Below are 20,456 nucleotides of genomic sequence, written 5' to 3'. Positions count from 1 at the left end.
CTCACCCATATCCTTGTTTCCTTAAAAACCCCGGTAAGGTTACAGCTCAGTTGTGTCACCGCACTAGAAGCCTCACATATTAATAGAATGAATGAATGCTGTGTAACAATCCCATTCTATAGCATAAACCCATAAAAATATATATCTCACTCTTGCTACAGCTTCCAACCAGTCAATAATTGGGGTAATAAACCAGTATAGGGAAAGTTTAAAAAATTTTTTTAAAAGGCAGTCAGCCTTTATTTTTTAGGGATTTCTTTTTATAAAAATAAAGAGGATCAATTAAAATGTTCTCTAGCAGCCCAAATAGGTTAACCAGACCTTTTTGCTGAAATAGTATGTCAATATGTTCAAAGTTTGCCTGCCTTGTTATTTTACCCTCAAAACTCAACCACCGCTCCTTTAAGTGTGTACTCCTCTCTTTTCTTCAGTCTTCCCAATTAAAGATAATTAGCCTCCAAAGCTAGAATATAAACTTCTAGGAATCCCAGCACATAAGCTGGGAGCAAAACAAGCCCAGATTACATTTCTTTCAAGACTCAGGCACACACAGGGTAATAATCCTCCTCCATTTCTCTACTTTCAGAGCTCTGGAATTCAAGAAATTGCTTCTTAATTTTTAGTTTTCTGTTTGGTCAGTAACAGAAGTGGCAGAGTAACAGAAGATAATGGTAGTATTTTCAGTCCTGCATTTACTGGGGCTTTAATAAAAATACCCACCCACTAGATACTTGCTCGTTTTGACGGTAAATAGAAACTCTATTATATGGGTAGGTAAATAAGAAAGTGCAAGTTTCAAATGATGAAAGAAAGAACAGCCTAATTAAATTTGAGCATCCCAGCAATGACAGCTTTGCCTGAATAACTTCTATAGGCACTAAAGGACAGAAATTACCTGAACAGCAGCTAGCATTCATTTTGAATTATGCTTCAAGTAAGTTTAACAGAAGTTATCCCAGAAGGGAGCTCTCTTCCCTCAAAACGTATAGCTGAGAAATTGCCCAGTGCTGCATCAGATAATTGCAAATGGCCTTACATAATGAAAATAAAAAATAAAAAAATTTCCACGTGCTAGAAGGCTCTTTGTACAACACTAGCTATTATGTACAACAGTGCTGTACAGAGAATATCTAATTATGAGCTACATGAATTGTAAATCTAAAATAGTAAAAACCCTCAAGATGGAAAAAAAATTATTTTCTTGTTGGCATTAAAATTGATATTTTTACTGGAATTAAAATAACTTAAACATAAGTCTCAAAGATTTTGCTGGTGTTCCCTGCATACAGCAGCTCAGCTCAGTTAACTAAAAGCCTCTACTTACATATCATGCAGCTTAGCATCCTCATGGGCTAAATTAGCTTCTCTCTGGAGAAGAAGCTGGCACCAGCCAAGTAGTTAAAAACCTCTACTATTGGGGAAAAATTAGTACTGGGTGCAATTTTTTCTTAAAATATTACCTTTTTTTGAGCTCAGTCATGTTAAAAGGTGTCCTCATGCAGCAAATAAAGAAACATCTACAAAGTGCAAGTTATTTAAAGTCTAGTTATGTGGGGCTTTCAGCTGCCTGAAGCCAGGAAGGGCACAGAAACTCAGAAGGAACCTTCCAAGTAAACAGAAGGAAAAAATAATTGAAAGCAAACCCAGACAGCTACTTTTAATTATTAAAAAGTTAGTGGTATATCAAGAATGTGTTTGCTAGAATTCATCTTTCTCAAACACCATCTCTCTTCTGTCAGATTGTTCAAAATAGCCATTACAGTAACAACAGCAGACTCAAATGTGCAAATGATTTGGAGTGCAGAGTTCTAGCATCACTGAAGGTGCACTACCACCTCCTTTACACACCTACTCTACCCCCAAAAGGTGTTTAAACATAATTAAACATTAGCAGGAACTTCCAGAGGTTGGGGAAAGAATGGTAAATTGTATGTGGCTGTGTTACACTCAAACAGGGACCTAGAAGAATCCCTCCAATAGCATTTAAAAATACAATAAAATAGCACCTTAATGAGGGCCACAGCCAAAAACTGATCATCACGTATTAGAACAGAGTGGTAGAGTAATGTATGAAGAAGACAGTAGATTTCTCCCAACAGGACTAAAATACTAAAGGAGCTAACTAGAGCATTTTCAGCTGAATGGCTCCCTCAGATGCTAGAGGCCTGCTCCTGCTCAGCCTCTGTTGCAAAAAAGGCTTCAAGGTCCATTAGCTTCTGGCTCAGGAGAGCGTCTAACTCTGCACTCTGTAGTGCAGCTTTTTTTGCTCGGGTAAAACTACCCACTGCTTTGATTTTGCCTCGTGTCTTCCTTTTCCGTGGAAGAGTAAAGTCCTGAAACTCTAGAATCCGCTTTCTCTTCTGCTGGCTGACAGAGATCAAGCGTCCATTTTTCTCCTTGGGCTCTTCAAAGATTGTTTCCAAGCTCCTGGTAAAAGCAAAGGATAGAACTCATGAATACTCACGAAGCAGTTAAGGACAGGGAGACTGGTGCATTTCATAACCCAGCTTCTAACTTTTACATTTTTTCAGTCCCTCCACACCTCTTGCAATGTATACTTATCTACACCTTACACCTCCTACAACTGCACATTACTGCTAGCTAAATAATTTGTTATTGCTGCATAGACATTTGGGTTGAATCTCTTTCTATCTGTATTTCTGTTGAAAAGCACTATTACAGAGTCTTGATTTTATAGAATAAATAGATTTGAACATTAAAAAACATAGCAATGTAACCTTGCTATACTTGATGATAGACAGTTATTCTTAGTATTTTAAAGAATATTTAGTTGCCTTTGAATTTTGAAAAAGTAAGTACTGTAGTTGGATGGAGGCTGGAATGAATGAGTAGATGAAAAATAAAATATTCAAATCCATACTTAAACAGCTGCAAATTCTTAGTTCATATTCTATTTCATTGCTTGCCATCCAAATAGTACAAGATAAATTTTTTTAAATTGCTCTAGTTTAAAGTGGTAGAGAAAGTTAATTCAAAAAGAGTATCTCCCTCTTAGCTTTCAGACACCTTTAATCTTCTCTCTCTCTCTAAGTAATTTACATTTATCTTAGTTTTCTTTCTTCTCAGGAAGCAGAACCAACCTGGCTGGAGGAGGGGACTTATAGTTCTTGTTTGTGTAAATTTCTTCTAAACTAAATTCTTTCTTCTTAAGCCTGAAAAAGGAATGAACAAATCAGTCAAGAAAGAAGAATTTCAAAACTACGTCTCTTCACAACAAGCACATTCACTAGAAACCACTATGGTTTGTGTTCTATGCTTAACTCTTAACTCTTAACTAATGATGCTTTAACTTAAAACATAGATATTCTAATTGGGGATAGGGAGGAATGAAAAATGAGGTCATTAAGTACTGAATTTCATACAGTGTTTTTATAAGGTCTGGGTCTGCAGAGGTAAATGTTCCTTCTAGCATTCTACGATGTTTCAAAATAATGATGCTCAAAAGAAGAAAAGGAAATCCCTTCACAAGTCACTTTTTTGTGGAAGCTAAGAAAAGACTTACAGTTTAGCAGATTAACCATTTCATCTCTTGAGACTGATTTTAAAAGTTAGTTATTGACACTTAATTAGCAAGCTGATCTCTGAAGAAATGTATTCCCTTGTCAAAGCTGGCACTTCTGTTCAAGACAAACTGATGTTTCCCTAAGATCATACACCACAAAGAAGGGACTGTGACGAACTTTAGCATAACTTGCATCAACAGAACTTCCCAAAGGATCACTTCCTCTCACTGTGCATTGTAGAATGACTTATTTTCAATGTATGTTTATCAATATGAACTTCTTTCTTCTTTAGAAAATCATTCCATTGCAGCTTAGCTTTTCACATTTTGCCTAAAACCCAGTCAGTAGTTCATATCCAATAGTCCTTTATTGATCCTTTCTCACTTGAAAAAAAGTTATGTTCAAAGACCAGTTTCTTTCTTCAGTCTTTTTATACAGTTGATACAGCTGTGTTAGTCTTTTCTTATGAAGGAAGCAAACATCAGGTATCACTTAACTGGCAGTGTACAGAACAGTGGTGGTAAGAGAAGCATTTATTGAAATGATTACATTATTATGCAGGAAATCTAAGGAACAGAAGCTAGTATGAGTCCATTCAAAAGATACTGCTCACCTTTTTGGTTTGGGTAGTCCCATTGGAGTAAGGTTAGGGTCTGGCTTCGGAACAGTTTTCCTGATTCGGATCTGTGAGACTTTCTTTGGCCTCTTTTCTGGCTCAGTCTTAAGAAAGAAAAAGAAAAAAAAAAAAAGGGAAAATGAAGGACGTAATGACCACGCTAGTCAACAGAATTTCCTTTTATGTTGAGTATACATTATCTATAGAATAAACACTCCTCTCTGTTTTGCCACCTTCTTTCTGCTTGAACAAAAGAAAGAAGCAGCACAGACTAGGACTAAGCGCCTATTTTTTCTCCTCATCTTTAACAGCTACTAGATATTATTCAGCAGCAGCTTCAAGTTCTGGGGAATCAAGAGTCTGAAGTATCTAAAATGAACTCACTTTTTTCAGTTCTGTGTCATCTTGGGATCTAAGACAGGCTGGAACAGAAGCATCAGCTTTATCAAGGGCATGGACCTGGAGCTCTGATGCTGAAAGCCGGGGGGGAGATGGCAATGACTCTCGAAGTAAGCAAGACTTTGGTAACAGAAGAGGGAATGAAGTTTCCAGACTGTAACAGAGGAAGAAAGGAACATATGTAGATTAACACCCAATTTATGCTGCAACAGCATTCCAAGCTCTCAGGTGATCTTCCTAAATTGCACTATGGGCACAAAAAGCAATGCAGTTCACAGAAATTGCCCAAATACAGCCAAAAACTGCTGCAGCCTGCATTGATACTGAAACAAACTGAACTGCCAATGTATTTGAACACGTAATTTTAATCCCACTCTCTTCCTTTGCGTACAGTTAAACAGCTTACAGGTCTATTTAGTAACTACTGGTAGAAAGTGATTAATCCTCCTTTTCTGCCAGAAAATTTCTTTGACACAACTATTAATTTATTACTTTTTGTTTACAGATAAATTGAGATAGCTTTTATATCTGTGATCCCAACACTGAAAAAGAATAGAAGTTTCAGCACCTAACATCCAGTGGCTCAGACAGAAAGAACATATATCCAAGTAAGGAAACAAACTTCTATAGTTTCACATATTAATTTCATAGTAAGTGGCACAACATGGTTGAAAGTAACAGAATTGTTCTGTGCGATGATCTCTGTGGTGTTTGCATTAATGCCCCTCCTCACTTCTCCATTACACGATCAGTCAGTTTACCTCACTAACATTTTAATCAGAAAGCTATTCTTGAACTGAACTGCCAAAAGCTGAAAGCCAAAATGACATAAGCAGTTTTTCTGAGAAAGCTTATGGTCCCACTACTCAGAATAAATATCGAAGTCCAAGAGACTCACCGTATCTCATGACCTCCAGTCTGCAGTGCTTCCATACTCTGTACAGGTAAGTGCGGTAACATGGCATAGCTGGTTCAAGAGAAAAATGAAAATAAACAAAAAAAGACAGACAGAAATTAGGTTTATACCATAAAAAACATTCGGGAAAATTTATTTGTATAAACTGGACTGTAAGACAAAAAAAATGCTAATATCAGGAATGAGAATAAAAGACTAAAATGATACAAAAGCAAGCCACATCTCCCATTTGGTCCACTAACAGCTTGTTAGGGAAATAGTCCTACTTTCACTTAAAAATGGTAGTGATGAGAAAAGGAAATAAAAGTACAGAAAGAGAGGGAGACAGTATTAGTCTGAAAGTTGTAATTATTTCTATGCAAGTTTGTATTCCTCATTCAAAAACCCCAGATTTTAAAATTAACCAAAAACCTTGAAGGATTTGGCTACTAAATAAAAAAAGTGCACAGGGGTGATGGTAACAAGTGAAAGGAAGGACTTGCATAAGATTAACTCCCTGTTGTCTCTAACTCCTACAGTCTTCCTTGAATATTCCTAATCAATTGGAATCACCAAAGGCCTTTCCATAAGGGTTGGCATTTACCATAATTCTATGGCATAAAAGTCAGCACAGCAGCTCTAAGTCCTTTAATATTAAGCTTTAGGTTGGTGCCCACACTATTAATAGCAGGAAAAAAATAATCAGTTGGGACAGCTTTTATTACATTAAACAGCAAATCTTGTACTTGCTGTTCTCCCAAACTAACAGCTAAGTGTACTTCACTGTTCTAAAGCAAAGAAGTTACAGCCAGACTGGAATGCTACAAAATAAATTAAAACCAATCATGCTGGCAGCATAGGGAACTCCAAATAGAAGGAGGTCAGAAAGACCCAATTCTTGTGTTTGTCATTTAAAATCAGAAATACAACATTTTGTTTCTCTCCATGTTCCACTCACTATCCCAACACTACAGGAATCCGCATCAATAGTGCGCCAGAGTCTTCTATGCTAGAGGCAGACCTTACCGTTTTATGTAAGAATAATTAAAAATTACAGGGAGAGAAAAAAACCACTTTAGAAATTTTGAATACAAATGAGCATCAATTAGAAAAAAGATTTCACTTAAAGAATGCTTTATTACTGGCAGTGGATGTGACAGAAGATTTTTAGACAGAAGAACTACTCTAGTTCCTTGTGTTCCTGGTTATTAAAAACATGAACAATGAATGGAAAAAAAAATCTGTTCCAGAAGAAAATGGCCTGCAGAGAACTTGGAGCCACTTGGAAATTTTTCTAATTTTTAACTATCTTAGTCAAAACAGGCAAAGATTTTTGTCATACTGGGAGCTGAAAATGCTTTTATACTGCACCAAACATACTTATTGTATTCTTATATTTATATATCAAACATTTATTTCACAGGAGATTATTTTTTTGAGTACAAATTTAAGAGAGATTTACTGAATTATCTTTTTATTACTGTTCCTGTTAATATCTTTAACAATTATTAGTTGATGAGAACAGGCTATCAATCTTCAGCAAAATGGAATCTAAAATGGTGTTAAATTTTTTAAATGTTAGGTTTTGTTCTTTACATTGTTTCATAGCCAAGCCTTTAATATTAATTTTTGCTTAACTCTTTTAGGAATGTAATTTATTTGCTGCACTTCTTTAAACTTCTGCAAACATTTTTTTCAACTCACTGCATGCTACCATAAGTTCACTTTAAAGAAAACTTAGGTGGGGCACAAGAATTAAGGCTACCTCATACACATATTTGTAAGGTGTTTTAGAGAAAAAAAACAAACCGAGTTTTAGCCTATTTTAACTTTGGGTTATTTTTCACTTGAAGCGATAAGGTTTGATTTGGCTTCTCTGCCTTTGGGATAAAGATCATTCAGAGCAGAACATTTGGTTTTCAAATTACCCTTTACGTCAAGGAATTAAATCCTCTTATACTTTAGCTAACTGGATATGCTGTAACAAGCTGCCTAGGAGTCTGTCGACTTAAGTATGAGAGAAAACACAAGAGCGTAAGTCAGCTCTGATCTCCCAGTCCAAGGGTAACATGCCTCAACAAAATAATAAATTCACCTCATACACAGAAGTAAGTTTTAAAAAGGTGTTTGTTTTGATTTTAAAGCATAGCAACGTCTTAATATTAAGTTTAGTGCTCAAACTGGTTTACTGGTATCATTTCTTCCAGAGTACTAATTTGTACACTAGAAAATGCAGCTTGATATATTGACTCATATGGCATGAAAAAGAATGCAGCTCCAACAGAGTGTGCTGCGAAGCTGTCTCTATGCTGTTATTCAACTTCATTCTTTTAGCGCAGACAACTCCCAGAATGGAGTAGTACTTTCGTAAGTTCACTCACACCTTTGGTAGACATTAGAATTTATACTAACAAGTGATATAATTAAACTTTTAGGCATGTTATCCATTTATACAAAGCAAAACGCAGCATTAGTTATCTGGCAAGATTTTTGGTTATACGTACGTCAAGTTATGACATAAGCCAAATTCAACAGCTCTCTAGAGACTGCCATATTAAACACAAGAATTGATCAAATTGACTCTTCTACAGTGTTCACGAGCCTATACTCTGTCTAGGAATCTCAAGACTATAAAATCAGGGATTGAACTGCCCCGTTTCACTGAGGGCAAAATCTTTGCTCAAGAGCATGGAAAAACACTGTAACAGAGCTAGGAACCTCTTCTCTCATTCTGATTCTTAGTAAAAAGATCTCAAATGGCGATAGCAAAGTTAAGTTAAATACACAGAGTATATTTCGGTCCTCTTCCCATTCATAACGAGAATGACACATACACAAAAATTCATTACCAACCTGAACTGGAGATACCTGCTTGTGCCAACAATACATCGGGCACATACTATCAAAAGGCACAGCATACATAAAGAGGTTTCAATTAGCATAGAACAGTCATGGAATACAATTAAAAATTTAAGTGAATGCCACCCCCCACCCCTTAGGATTCTTCCTAATCTGATATTGTCAAAGTGGCACTCGTGGCTCAGACCTCTGAAAAAAACTCTCCTACCTCAGAAATCCAGTTGTTCTGCAGTCACTCTGAATAGACCTAATGAAGTAGCTCACCTTTCTGCATTATATATTCTGATGCATGGTGTGTATATTTTGCAAGGGAGAAGAAAATAGAGTTAGCCATTCTGCCAAAACAGAATAGTTTAAAGAAGTGAAGGCAAATATATTTAAATTCAGATAACAGACTGTTCCATAGGGAAGAATCTTCCATGTTGAGCCATTTTTTGAGCAGAATGTGTAGATTTGGAACAGGGGAAACTGACCCTCCAATGCAAGCTGCAATTACCCTCTCCCTCCCAAAAAGGAGCAAGTATATACCCTATACATATTTAATCTCAAAAATAAGTTGATGGGTTTTACCTGTTCTCGATGCCCACACTTGGCTGCCACTTGCAGTGACTGGAATGGAGAGGAGTGATTTCGCAGGGACGGGCAGAAGGACCATGCTGACTCCATATGGATAGTACCCTGCCCAATGAGTATGGCAATGAAGAGACGAGGTCATCTGATACAGAAGTTGGATACCTTGCCTCTTTCAAACCCTGTGCGAATTGTGATATAAAAAGTCTCTGGATGGTAGGAATATGACTGGTTAAGTTTCTTCTTCTCGTCCAAATCCTGTAACATCCAGGGGAAGAAAGTGCTAACACTGTGTGAAGGCCAAGCATGGAGCAACCTCCTCTTCTTTCAGCTACTGCATTTCTTCCACGGTCAGGATGAAGGGCAACAGCCCTTGGGGTTGTTACAGAGAGAGAGGAATGCAGCTCGTTAGCTAGACTGGAATCTTCCTTGAAAGCTGTTGTATCTGAACAGCTCTGAGACAGGAGAAAAGAGAAAGTCCACTTTGAAGGCGGTGCTGGCATTTCTCCCCAAACTGGTCCGTGATGTACAGAGCGCTGGGACGTAATCCCTGTGACGCCTGTCACGGGATTGGAGTCCAATTTTACGTGAAAAGAAATTGGGAAAACTGGGGTGTCCACAAAAGAGGTTGGAGGCTTGTGGCTGAAGTCTGAAAAAAGTATTTTGGTAGATTCTACAGGATAAAGTGCCAAAGACTGAAAGCTGAACATCTTGGTGCACCAACTGTCAGCCCAGCGTGAGTATAAGATCCTGTTAATGCAAGAAAAGGCTTCCAGTAGATTTTTAGATCTGCGTTGGCTGTACCTCTCAGACACGGGAAGAATTTCAGAAGAATATGGCAGAGGTTCTAAATTATGGATGCTTTTGGCAGGTGCCAGGACTTTGCTAGCCATTGCAGACAGCTTGCTCAACAATGCTGGTTCTTTGGTACATTTTCTAAATTTCAAGCTGTTCAACAAACTGCACCTCTTGGCCCTCTGCCTCGGCATATGCACAAATCTCATGGCTGTTTCCGTTTCCATTGTTGGTGGTTTACACGGAAAGTACAAGGATTTAAGAAGTGTGTTTTCCTGCTTAGGGAGTATTTCCAGGGGAATCTCAAAAACAGGCGAACTTTTAATTTTTTTGCTTTTCCTTACGGTTTTTAGCTGATACAATGTGGGAACTTTTTTGCATGTCCTTCCAGGCTGTCTTTTTAATGGAAGAGGTCCTCTTACTTTATTTGTAGTTTCAAAGGCACCAGGGATTCCTTCATACCCTAAATTAAGGTTCAGGTTTTTCATTTCTGAATCCTGAGTCTTCAAAAACTGTGAACTAATAATATCTGTGGTAATCTTTGGCCTTTTGACTTCTTGTAAAGTGCTACATAATTTATTTTCACTGCTTCCGACAGCAAAAATCTCACCTGAAGGACCTTCAAACTTCGTATTTCTTGATGTCACCAACTCATTCAAAGAGCTGTGTAAGAATTCAGAACGGTGCAACATACTTGGTTGCAGTGTGATTTTTGCTTTCTCTTGACATTCTGACTTCTGTTCTTGTTCTGCCTTGTCTGACAGATGTACTTCCATCTTCTCATACTTCTTTCGTTTCAACACCTGACATTTCTCTATTTGATCAAGTCTCTCTGAACCTAATGCTTCATTTTCCTTACAAACTGAATGAGTTGGTATAGTGTCCTGGACTTGTGTAATCTCCTTTACGCTTTCTTTGCTCTGTGCATTTAATTTGTAAGGCACACATACTTCACTGCAAACCACAGAGTTTGGGGATGATTCTTTGCAACTGTTTGATAGTATACTCATACATGGATAAAACATGGGTGTTGTATTATACTGCAATTTTGGTGAAGTTTCTGCATCAGATACATCTTCAGCTTGAGAATCACACACGGTTTCTGAAAGCAGACTGGTACTTGCTAAGTTTGTGAGCTTTGCAGCATTTTTTCTTTCTTTTGAAAGATTGTTTAGCTTAGATCTTGGGATTTCTCCCAAAACCTTTTCATAATTCTCAGTATTGAGAGGGACTATTTTGCTACCAGACTCTTCTGAATCTTCTGACAAGGGCCACAGACAATCTTCTCCATCAAGAAAAGAATCTATGGGCAACTTTTTTCTAGAGGCTATTTCTCCTCCCATCTTCTCTTCTACACATGTATTTGTAAACTTCTCTCCACAGTGAGTACGTTTCGGTGAGGTCACATCTATGTCTTTTACAGTTAGCATGCTATGCCCCTCATCTCTTAGACTTTCTTTGCTGTGTGCACAAAATCTTGAGCTTTTTGTACCTTTCAGAAAGCTAGCTGCCGTTTCATTCTCTGAAGATGGAATCTCAGTATTGCTGGCTTTTCTTTTAACAGACATTGTTACAGAAAGAGGTTTTGTCACTGAAGAATCTTTGCTAAAAACTTTGGCCGAAGATGAATCACGATTATTTATTTGTGTATTCTCAGGTGACATACATAGCTTTTCTTTCTCAGGCAGAGGGATTCCCAGGTTCAGAGCTGATGATGTTTCTGAATCAGCCTGAGTCTCATTAAAATATTCTTGGATGTCAAACTTTCCAAAATGGTATGGACCTGTACCCTTCTGAGCATCAGTTTCTTTATAAGATTCAAATGTTAACTGCAGGCAGGAGTTATTTAAGATAGATTTTATTCTCAGACTTTTTTTGTTCTCTGTCTCTGAAAGCACATTCATATTTTCTGGCTTGTATGACAGACTCCCATGAGTTGATGAGAAGGACAAAAATTGGGCACTAACTGTATTTTCCTGGTCCTCCACCAACCACTTCATCTTTGGCAAAGATTGATGCATTTTATTTCCTGCAAACACTAGCTCTGCTTTCTCTTCTGCACATTTGATAAAGCAAGCATGCTGTGAGCAATACAATTTGCTATCAGAAAAGCTTTCTTCAAGAGTTTCTTCATCTTCTCTTTCACCTCCATTCTTGGGTTCTTTCAGTTTGATTGTCTTCTCCTCAGTTAGATCACTGATGAAGCCCATGTATCCTGAACAGTCTTCATTTCTCACACCATTTAAAGAGTCCAAATCCACTACATTCTCTTTTAAAGCTCCTTGAAAACTGTCTTCTCTTGCATATTTGTGAACTAAGAGAGGCAGGTTGTCACCTGTTTTTATTAGTATCTCTTCACTTTGACTAGAGCCAATTGGTATTTTGGTTTCTTCCACAGAAGTAGCTGTAGTTTGTAAGCCAGTGTTTGTTTGGTTGTTTAAACTTTCTAAATGTTGCTTGCTCCCTGTAACTGGGCCATCAAACTCACTCTGACATGCAAGACACTGATTTTCCACTGGACAAAGGGTCTTTTCTGTTTGGCTAACATGTCGTGTTTGAATATTCATGTTGCTGAGTAACGGACATGTATTGCAGATTGAAGCGCTATACTCAGAGGAATTAGCTGTGAGTGATGACACTTCTTTCGTCTCGTATGTGCCTAGTTCTCTCTTCTTGGGGCCTAATGGAGAGTTGCAAAATCCAAAATTATGAACAGAGATTTTTTTGTTCAAATTTCTGACTAATAGCTGTTCACTAGTCTTATTTCTCCAATTGCCTTCAGGAGCCTTTCGAGAATCTACAGTTCTTATTTTATCAAATTCATCTGTCTGGAGAGCACACATGCCGATTTGTTCTTTTGCTTCATCGCCATCACCAAGAATTTCACTGCCACCTGTTACTTTAGAAAGATCAAATTGTTCTGCAATCTCCATATTCTTATTTGAAATCTCATCTTTTACCAAGATAGCAGCAGACTTCTCTGCAGTATAAGCTGAGCAAAACATGGTTTTTGCTGTGGAAATGTCATTTTTCTCAAGCAGATCTACACTTCTGTTGCCCCAGTCATCTTCACAAGGAAGAGATCCACATGCCAAAGGGAAGTGTGCTTCTGGAAAGATGATTGCCGTTTTACTATTATATCCAGCTGAAGCTTCTCCTTCCAAATTAACATTTTCTTCAATCTTCTTATCAACCTCAACATTAAAAGAATGACTGTTTGGGAGAACATCATCTACATGTGTACTCCATGATAAAATACAGAGAGTACTGCCAGCTGTACACTGGTCTTTTATACTCCGATTATTACAATTCCATGTGTCATTATGTTCATTTTCTAAACCAGTGACCACACTCTCTGTATTTCCCACTGAAGACTTCATGTTCTTTTGGGAAATTCTGTTTGTCATATTAGGGTTATCAAAAGTCCTGGAACTTACTGAAGACTTGAATTTGTCTTTATGAAGCACAATTTCAGCAACTTGTTCCTCTGTTGTTCCAGAAGCACCAACTGATTCTTTTCCAGATAGATCATCCTGAGCCTTGTCCCTGGTTGAAACTTCACTAGCAGCACAAGGAGGACACTCATTACGATGAGGTTCTCTTGAATTTTGCACAACAGGAGGTAGGGGTACATTTAGTGTATAAATCAAATTAGTTTCTTTGCCAGTGGACAAACTGTCATTACTGTTAGCTTCTGGAGCTCCAACTAAACTGCCAGCCAACTCTACTGATGCTGTATTACTCTCAGATTCCTTTTCAAGCAGTTGTGTCTCAGGGGAATCTTTTTCTAGCTTAGTACTAAGATCCAGACAGCTGTGGCTACTGGGAGGAAAAATTTTACTGGAGGTATTATAAAAACATACGTCTGTCTGTCCAATTTCATGAGAAGCAACGTTGTTCATTTCCATCAGCAGACTATTTTCTTTTATGTCATCCTTGCATAGATCACTGACAGAGAATTGCCACTGGTCCTTTTTCAACTTATCACCTTCTGATGGGACCATTTTTAATTTTTCTTTTGAGAACTCCTCAGGAGATGAAGCAACAGAACTAAAAACTGAAGAATGACAATGCTCAGAATTAGCACCCTCTTGAGCTTCAGGCCAGCTACCAACTTCAACGTTATCTCCCACAGCAATTTTTCTCCGGACTTCAGCAGCCTCTTCAAATTCAGAGCTGTATGATTTACCTATACTAGCATTTACTTCTCTATGATCAATTTTAGCACTAGATAATCCTTCACTCCTTACCACTGAGACCTGCTCTACTGGTACAAATGTGGAGGTTCGATTTTCTACAAACCCAGTCCCATGGTCATAATGAGTCTGACTTCTAATGTTTTTTGGAAGATACTTTTTGGGGGCTTCATTGAGAATTCCATGGACTGCAGTACTATTGTTTTCTAGTGGCATGTTTCTAAAGTCCAGGTAACAGATGCTTTTCAGAACCGAAGATAAAACTTCAGAACTTTTTGTGGAGAGTGTTCTACAACTTTCTACTGATGACAATGTATGAGGTTCATTATGTTTACGTGCAGGACCATTACAGAAGTCATAAGCATTGTTTTCTTCATCCTGCTGATAAGTCTGGCAATTAGCAAGTGATGTACTGAATTCATTAACAGGATTTCGTGTGCGTAACTTTTCTTCTCTAGTCTCCAAAACAGATACAACATTACCCCCTGTTCTCAACTGTATGGCAGTATGGGCTTTCAACCCATTATATGCATCTGTTTCCGGTGGATGCTCTGTGGCTGATTCAACATCCATGACTTTCAAAGGTTCTAAAAACTCTAATGGGCTGGTTTCTGAAATACCAGCTCTGGCCATGACTGTGTCTATGTCTGGGCAGTCATTGCTCTCAGGCGGAAGACCTTTACTCACTCTGTCATTCCCGTATCCTGCTTTACTAAACATCCTAGTCCCATCAGCCTTCATACCTTGTTCAGTGAGATTTGGCAGAGTTTCAGTTGTCACCTGAACATTTGCTTGGCTTTCTTCTGCATAAGAAAAAATAAAGCAAATCAGAGCCATATACTAAATTTAGAAGGCATTCAGCTTATGGAGTTCCTGTTAGTACTGTACACAATATTGCATACAGTGTCAGTTACCAAAATGTTTTTAAAGTGAGAACTGATGCTAGCAATTGCACAAACCTAACGTAACAAATGCAATCCTTTTCAATACAGACATTCCCCATGAGCAGCGGGCATCCAAAGACCTGTATTTTTCAGATTCCTCCAATACCGAGCTAAGTGCAATGCAGGTCCTATAACTCAGTACATATGAAGTCACGGCCAACTTCATAACGTGTATTTGTAGCATCAAAAGTTCAACATTGCTGGGTATTTTATCTACTCTATCCTAGAAATACGGCTGTGCACTGATTGGCCATTTACATATCTTCTTTCTTGAAGGCATTTTTGTAAGTCATCCATAGGAAGACAATGCATATCTCATTCTGTGCAAGCAATTAATGATTATTAATAAACTTTTTTGTAAAATCATGAAGCAGCTGCTAATTAAAAAAATTACTTTTACTGCAGAATATCTTAATATCCAAAACTTTACAGGGAACGAATTCACTCAGACTTCTGCAGATCTTTTTCATATTTTCTACTAAGGACCAAGACTAGATGGCATTCTTCAACTAAGTACAGGTTTTGGTTATGAGAGCATGAAGGGCAAAAGAAAATAATTACTAGATGCAGGCAAAACAACCAAAGTATTTGGAGCTAGAAGATTATGGATCATAATGAAATTAAGAGTTAGTTTTTGTTGTCCTCTTCCTTTGGATTCTGCACTTCTATTTTTATTTTTTAAAATATTAGAAAATGAAGAAGTCATATGTTTTCATATCTTTGCTATTCCTGCTCTCATATAACCCAGCTTTGAAACAAAAGGAAATGCAAGCCATCTGCTATTAACAACACCTTCTGCTTTGGGGTAAATAAGTACTTGAATTAAATAACTAAAACACGTCTTGTACATAAAAGGTCTTTGGAACTTCACGAAAAAGCAGAGGATTAACCCTTTCATACTGTTTTAGCAATGCAGGGTAATAGTTTCTACTGTAAAGCAAAATAAATGAGCTATCCCACAATCACTCATCAATGTTAAATCAACAAAAAGTAACCTGGAAGAGAGGCAGGGGGTAGATTAGATAGGGATGTACAACTAAAATATGCACCTATGTTCTTCAGAGATCCCACTATCTCAGTGCAACAGGTTCTTGAAGACTTCACCTCATGCTGGTTTAAGTGAGGGTCCTCCTGAAACAAGACAGAAATATCAGTGGAGATGGATCAATTTTCTGAAATGTTTAGCATGTTTCAGGGACTGTACCTGCTCGGCTAGGTTAGTTCTGAATAGGAAAACCACTGAGAAACCTCAAAACATATCAGCCCTTGCACAGAGGATGCCTTGCATTGCAAGTGTTTCACACAAGCACTTGTTTTTCCTTTCTGATCCTACCAATCATTGTCATCTCACCATTAAACAAAGATGCACCCAGAAAAGATTTGTATTTAGCAGTAAGGAAGTCTTGCAATGCAAGCAGCTAGAATGTAAGTGGCTTAAAATGCAAATTGTTGCAAATTTGAATCAGAAGAGTAATCCAGTCTCCAAGTATATCTCACCTCCCCAAACCATTACTGTATACCTCTGGTAGGATGCACACATTTTCTGATCTTTCTTAGAACTTGGCTTCTACCACTCCTTCCCCTGGCTCAAACACACATACCCAGGAACAGACGACCTTGGTCTAGTTGCAACCCCCTCGCCCAAGCCAAACCAAAACAAGACCCACAACCAAACTACCTGCATTTTGAAGTAAGTGAAAATTCATCTTGGAAAACTGAATATGTAAAATTTAACTAACTTTATTTTCACAAACTTTCAAATAAAACAAATGGATATAAAAATCCAGAGTTAAAACCACAAAATATTTTAGTGTTATGCAACATCCAGTAATTAGCATAAAATACACACCTATACACCTTATCCTGATATTTCCTGGCTGGTATGTGTTCAGTCACAATACATTTTCTCTCCCCTATGTTCTTATGGCGTGTGTGAAAACTATTTACAAATGAAAGAAAACTGATCAAGAAAGTCACTAAAAATCTAAATTTTAAAATAGAGAGTTTTGTGACTCTTCAGTTTGTAATAGATTATTCTTTGGCACTTTTTTCAGCAGCCATTACCTAGAAATAACATTTTTATCATCGGTGTTTGCTAGAGACAAGAGGAAAAAAAAAAAACCAGCCATGACCATGTCTCTTGTTTTGAAAGAGGAAACTAACAGTGATTTCCTCTCTAATTACAAACAGTAATTCTAAAAATGAAGAATAATCTTAATTTTTTATTAAAAACTGAAATACTAAACTGGAGCTCCCTGTAGCATTATAATACTATTACCAGACTGAAATAACTATTATTGAGTGGTTAGTACCTTGACTGGGGATGACAGCACTGGTAGAATATGCTGTACCCACAAAACATGGATATTGGGCAAAGGGCTTTTCCTCTCCGTTTTAGTCACCGGTCAGTTTTGTTCTTTGTTCTGTTATGTACCTGCCTCACACCATCGCAACAGTATTTAAGAAAGTGAAAAGGTTGATATTTTAAAATACTGCTGGTCTACTGAAGTATTGTCAGTTTTTCACTGGACCCACAACAATCCAAATGACACACATGCCAGAAGATAGATATAAGGAACAGGAAACCACATGGACAAAGTCCTCTGCCTAGTCACTCTAACCTTAAACTCAAATTATCACACAGGGATGCATTTTTGCATTTGCTTACTTGTTTTGACCAACTTTCCCCAGGAGTTGAAGCAGAGCATTCAGCATGATATTCCTCAGCATCTTGTGCCTCTTTGTCTTCTTTCTGGTATCCATCATTAGAACAGTCTAGTTTCCTAAAGTTTCTTTTTTTATTTTTTTCATCCTCTTCAAGGTCTCCAGCCTTTATTAATTCTTCAGTAAGAGATTCCGCTGGCCCATGAGAAATCACCTTGAGCATACCACCCAAATCCTCTGTCTTCTGGCAAACATTTTCTACTCCTGAAGTCCTCCGATGTGCAGCTGACAGACTGGCACCATGTGCTAGCACAGGCGTCGATACATCAGATTTTGCACCTAATCCAACATGAGGCTCCGATACAGCCATAAGGTCAGTGGAGATGCTCTCTGGCAGTCCACAGTGCAATTCCTCTATTACAGCAGACACAGAAAAATCAAGGAGAGATTCCACCCCAGATGATAGCATCAGGGCAGTTGAAGATCGGTTGACCTGAGCTTTTCACAGTTTACCCTAAAAAGAAAAGCAATATTAAATCAACGTACACAGGAGTAATCTCTAGCTTAAAGAGAAAAGCTTCATTCTTCAAGATTCAAGCATATATGTTCAAGAAAGATATTTCCAAAAATTTTTTTAAGAAAGGAGCCAAGAAACATTTGAGTATCTAAGCAAATGCTTCGTTAACAAAAGAAGAGAGTACAGACAAATAGATATTCCCAAGCCCCATTTTCACATTCAAACGTCTCCCTACAGATATAACCTCATCTTCTGGAAAACCTGGAAAGAGACTGTAAAGCAAATCGCTGGGGCTTGTATTTAGGCATCCTACTCCTCAGCTAAAACTAAAGCATCCTTTGTTTTCCTGTGATTTTCTTAAGTTGCTCATCTTTGGGAAAAAAACCAACTTTTCTTCATACGTTTTCTGCCTCAAAGGAACACTTTGCAAGACATTGTCCATCATACATCGTGCCTCGTAGCTTCTCTCGTATAAGCACCTGACACGCTGTAGGCAGGATGCCTTCTGCCTGCACTGCTTTTCTATGCAGCCCTGGTGCTGGGATCCTCTTCAGCCCAGCATTAAACGCAAGGGTCCCCACGGCCCACTTCGTCAGGCAGCACACGCAGCGGCCTGCGCATCACAGTGGAGAGGGGTTCCGACTGCTCAGCCACGAGCGCTGTTGGCATAATGAACACCCCCATGTGCAAAGGGGTTCCAACTGCTCAGCCACGAGCGCTGTTGGAGTAATGAAGACCCCGATGTGCAAACCCTACAGCCTCCCGGCTCCTGGAGACAGGTGCATGAACAGGGATGGGCAAAGCCAGGTTTTGACAGAAGGATCAGTTACTCCGTTTACACAAACACGGGACTCTTAGTCCGGCGTTGCTCTCCCGGCTCCTTAAGCAACACCAGCCTATAAAGAAATGGGCTCCATCTGCGCCAGCTGTGCGGGAACACGGGCGGACAACCGGCTTTAGCAAACGATCACCTTCTAGGGACAGCGACCGATTCCCGCGGCGCGGCGGGCGCGCGGCTGCGGGCAGGGCCGGGAGCGCGCCTTTGTTCGAGACGCCGCCGCAGCGCCGACAGCCTCAGCCTCGAGCCCTCCTCCTCCCTTCAAGGCAGCAGCCCCACTTCGACCCCGGACAGCGGCGGCCCAGCCGGAGCGAGATCCGCTACGTCCGTCCCCGGTGGCCCGCACCCGCCCCGAGGCTGCGCACCGGAGGAGGCCGCCGCTCTCGGTAAATATGCAACGCCGGTGCCTCCGTCGGCGCCGGCAGGGAGGGGGCTCGGCCCCGCAGAGCCCCCTCCGCGCTGGGGCGGGACGGGACAGGGCAGGGCAGGGCAGGGCAGGGCCACTTGGCAGCGACTCGCCTCCCCGCCCCGCCTCGCCGGGGGCGCCGCTGCCCACTCCCAACCGGCGGCGGCCGCAGCGGCGGCAGGCGGAAGAGGCGAGGCCGCCCCGCAGACCCCCCCTCCCCCCCCGCGGCCCGACGGCGACAGAGGCCCGTGCCTCCGCAAAGCCCCGCACTCCGTTCTCATTACCTCAGCGGCAGCGGCCGCCGGCCCCGCTCCTGCCCGCGCCACCCGCCCCCTCCCCGGTCACATCACTTCCTCATCCGGGCCCGCCGCCCGCCCGCTCGGGCCGCACGCCTGGCCCAGGCGACCGTTGTTGTGGCCCCGCCCCGGCCCTCAGCAGCGGCCCCGCCCGCCGTGTGGGTGGCATGGCCCGGCCCGCTCCTTCCCACCCCTCTCGGTGGTGGGCGTCACGTGACGCGCGCTGGGCCGGCCGGACCCCGGATGCGGAAGTGGCCAGCGCTGCCCGAGTGGCGTCGTCGGAACAGTGCCGCCGCGGCCGCCCGCCGGTGGGGGACACGGGACCGGGAGGTTAGGGCCCTGCGCTCATCCCTCGCCTCGCGGCTGCCGGAAGCGGTGGGGCTGCGCTCAAGCCTGCGGCAGCAAGGCTGGCCTTGGCGGCGCTGCTGTGGGGCCGGTGAGCGGCCCGGAGCGTTGAGGCGCCCGGGTCTGCGCGCTGCTCCCCGCTCCCCTTCCCCTGGGGCTCTGCTGCGGGCCGCCGCGTTACTCGCTTTGCGCTACCGTCCGCCCGCCGGGCCCCTCTGCTGCCAGACCGCCCCGAGCAGCTTCTCGGGGTCGGGACTCGGGCGTCTTGCTCGGCTTTTCTAAATCTTCTTACAAATGCGCAGCTGAAGCGACGCAGGCCTTCCCGCTCTGGGTTAACGACCGCGAGCGGGAGAGTGGCGTCTGGGCAGGATCGGGGGTATTCCCCCGCCCCGCCGGCACTGCTTGCCTGTGACGTCCTCTGTGCGAATCCTGCCGTCGCACGCTGCAGCCCGGTGTCTTGTTTTTTCCAGACCCACAACAATTCCAAGTTCGAAGGTTTTACAGGATTTATTTTGGCAAACTGGATGTACGGGTTTTTTCTCGCCCATACCTTTGTAGCTCGGTAGTTGAATCGACTTTGTGAAAAGCACAT

At 40.8% G+C, this 20,456-nt stretch overlaps 1 protein-coding gene across 1 annotated transcript; it reads right to left on the bottom strand.

Annotated features, from left to right (window-relative positions):
• Positions 1 to 2,121: 2,121 nt before the first annotated feature.
• On the bottom strand, positions 2,122 to 17,931 carry PRR14L (proline rich 14 like; the record flags this gene model as incomplete). The annotated part of the gene is made up of 8 exons (XM_082007602.1): positions 2,122 to 2,427; positions 3,102 to 3,173; positions 4,138 to 4,244; positions 4,525 to 4,693; positions 5,438 to 5,506; positions 8,864 to 14,657; positions 15,848 to 15,929; positions 17,467 to 17,931. 8 exons carry the CDS (start codon positions 17,929 to 17,931, stop codon positions 2,151 to 2,153), a joined length of 7,035 nt encoding a protein of 2,344 aa, XP_081863728.1. The 3' UTR covers positions 2,122 to 2,150.
• Positions 17,932 to 20,456: the final 2,525 nt, after the last annotated feature.

This window comes from Phaethon aethereus, assembly GCF_964289735.1.
Source record: "Phaethon aethereus genome assembly, chromosome: 17".
NCBI lineage: Eukaryota > Metazoa > Chordata > Aves > Phaethontiformes > Phaethontidae > Phaethon > Phaethon aethereus.
This window is presented reverse-complemented; position numbering and strand designations above follow the sequence as displayed.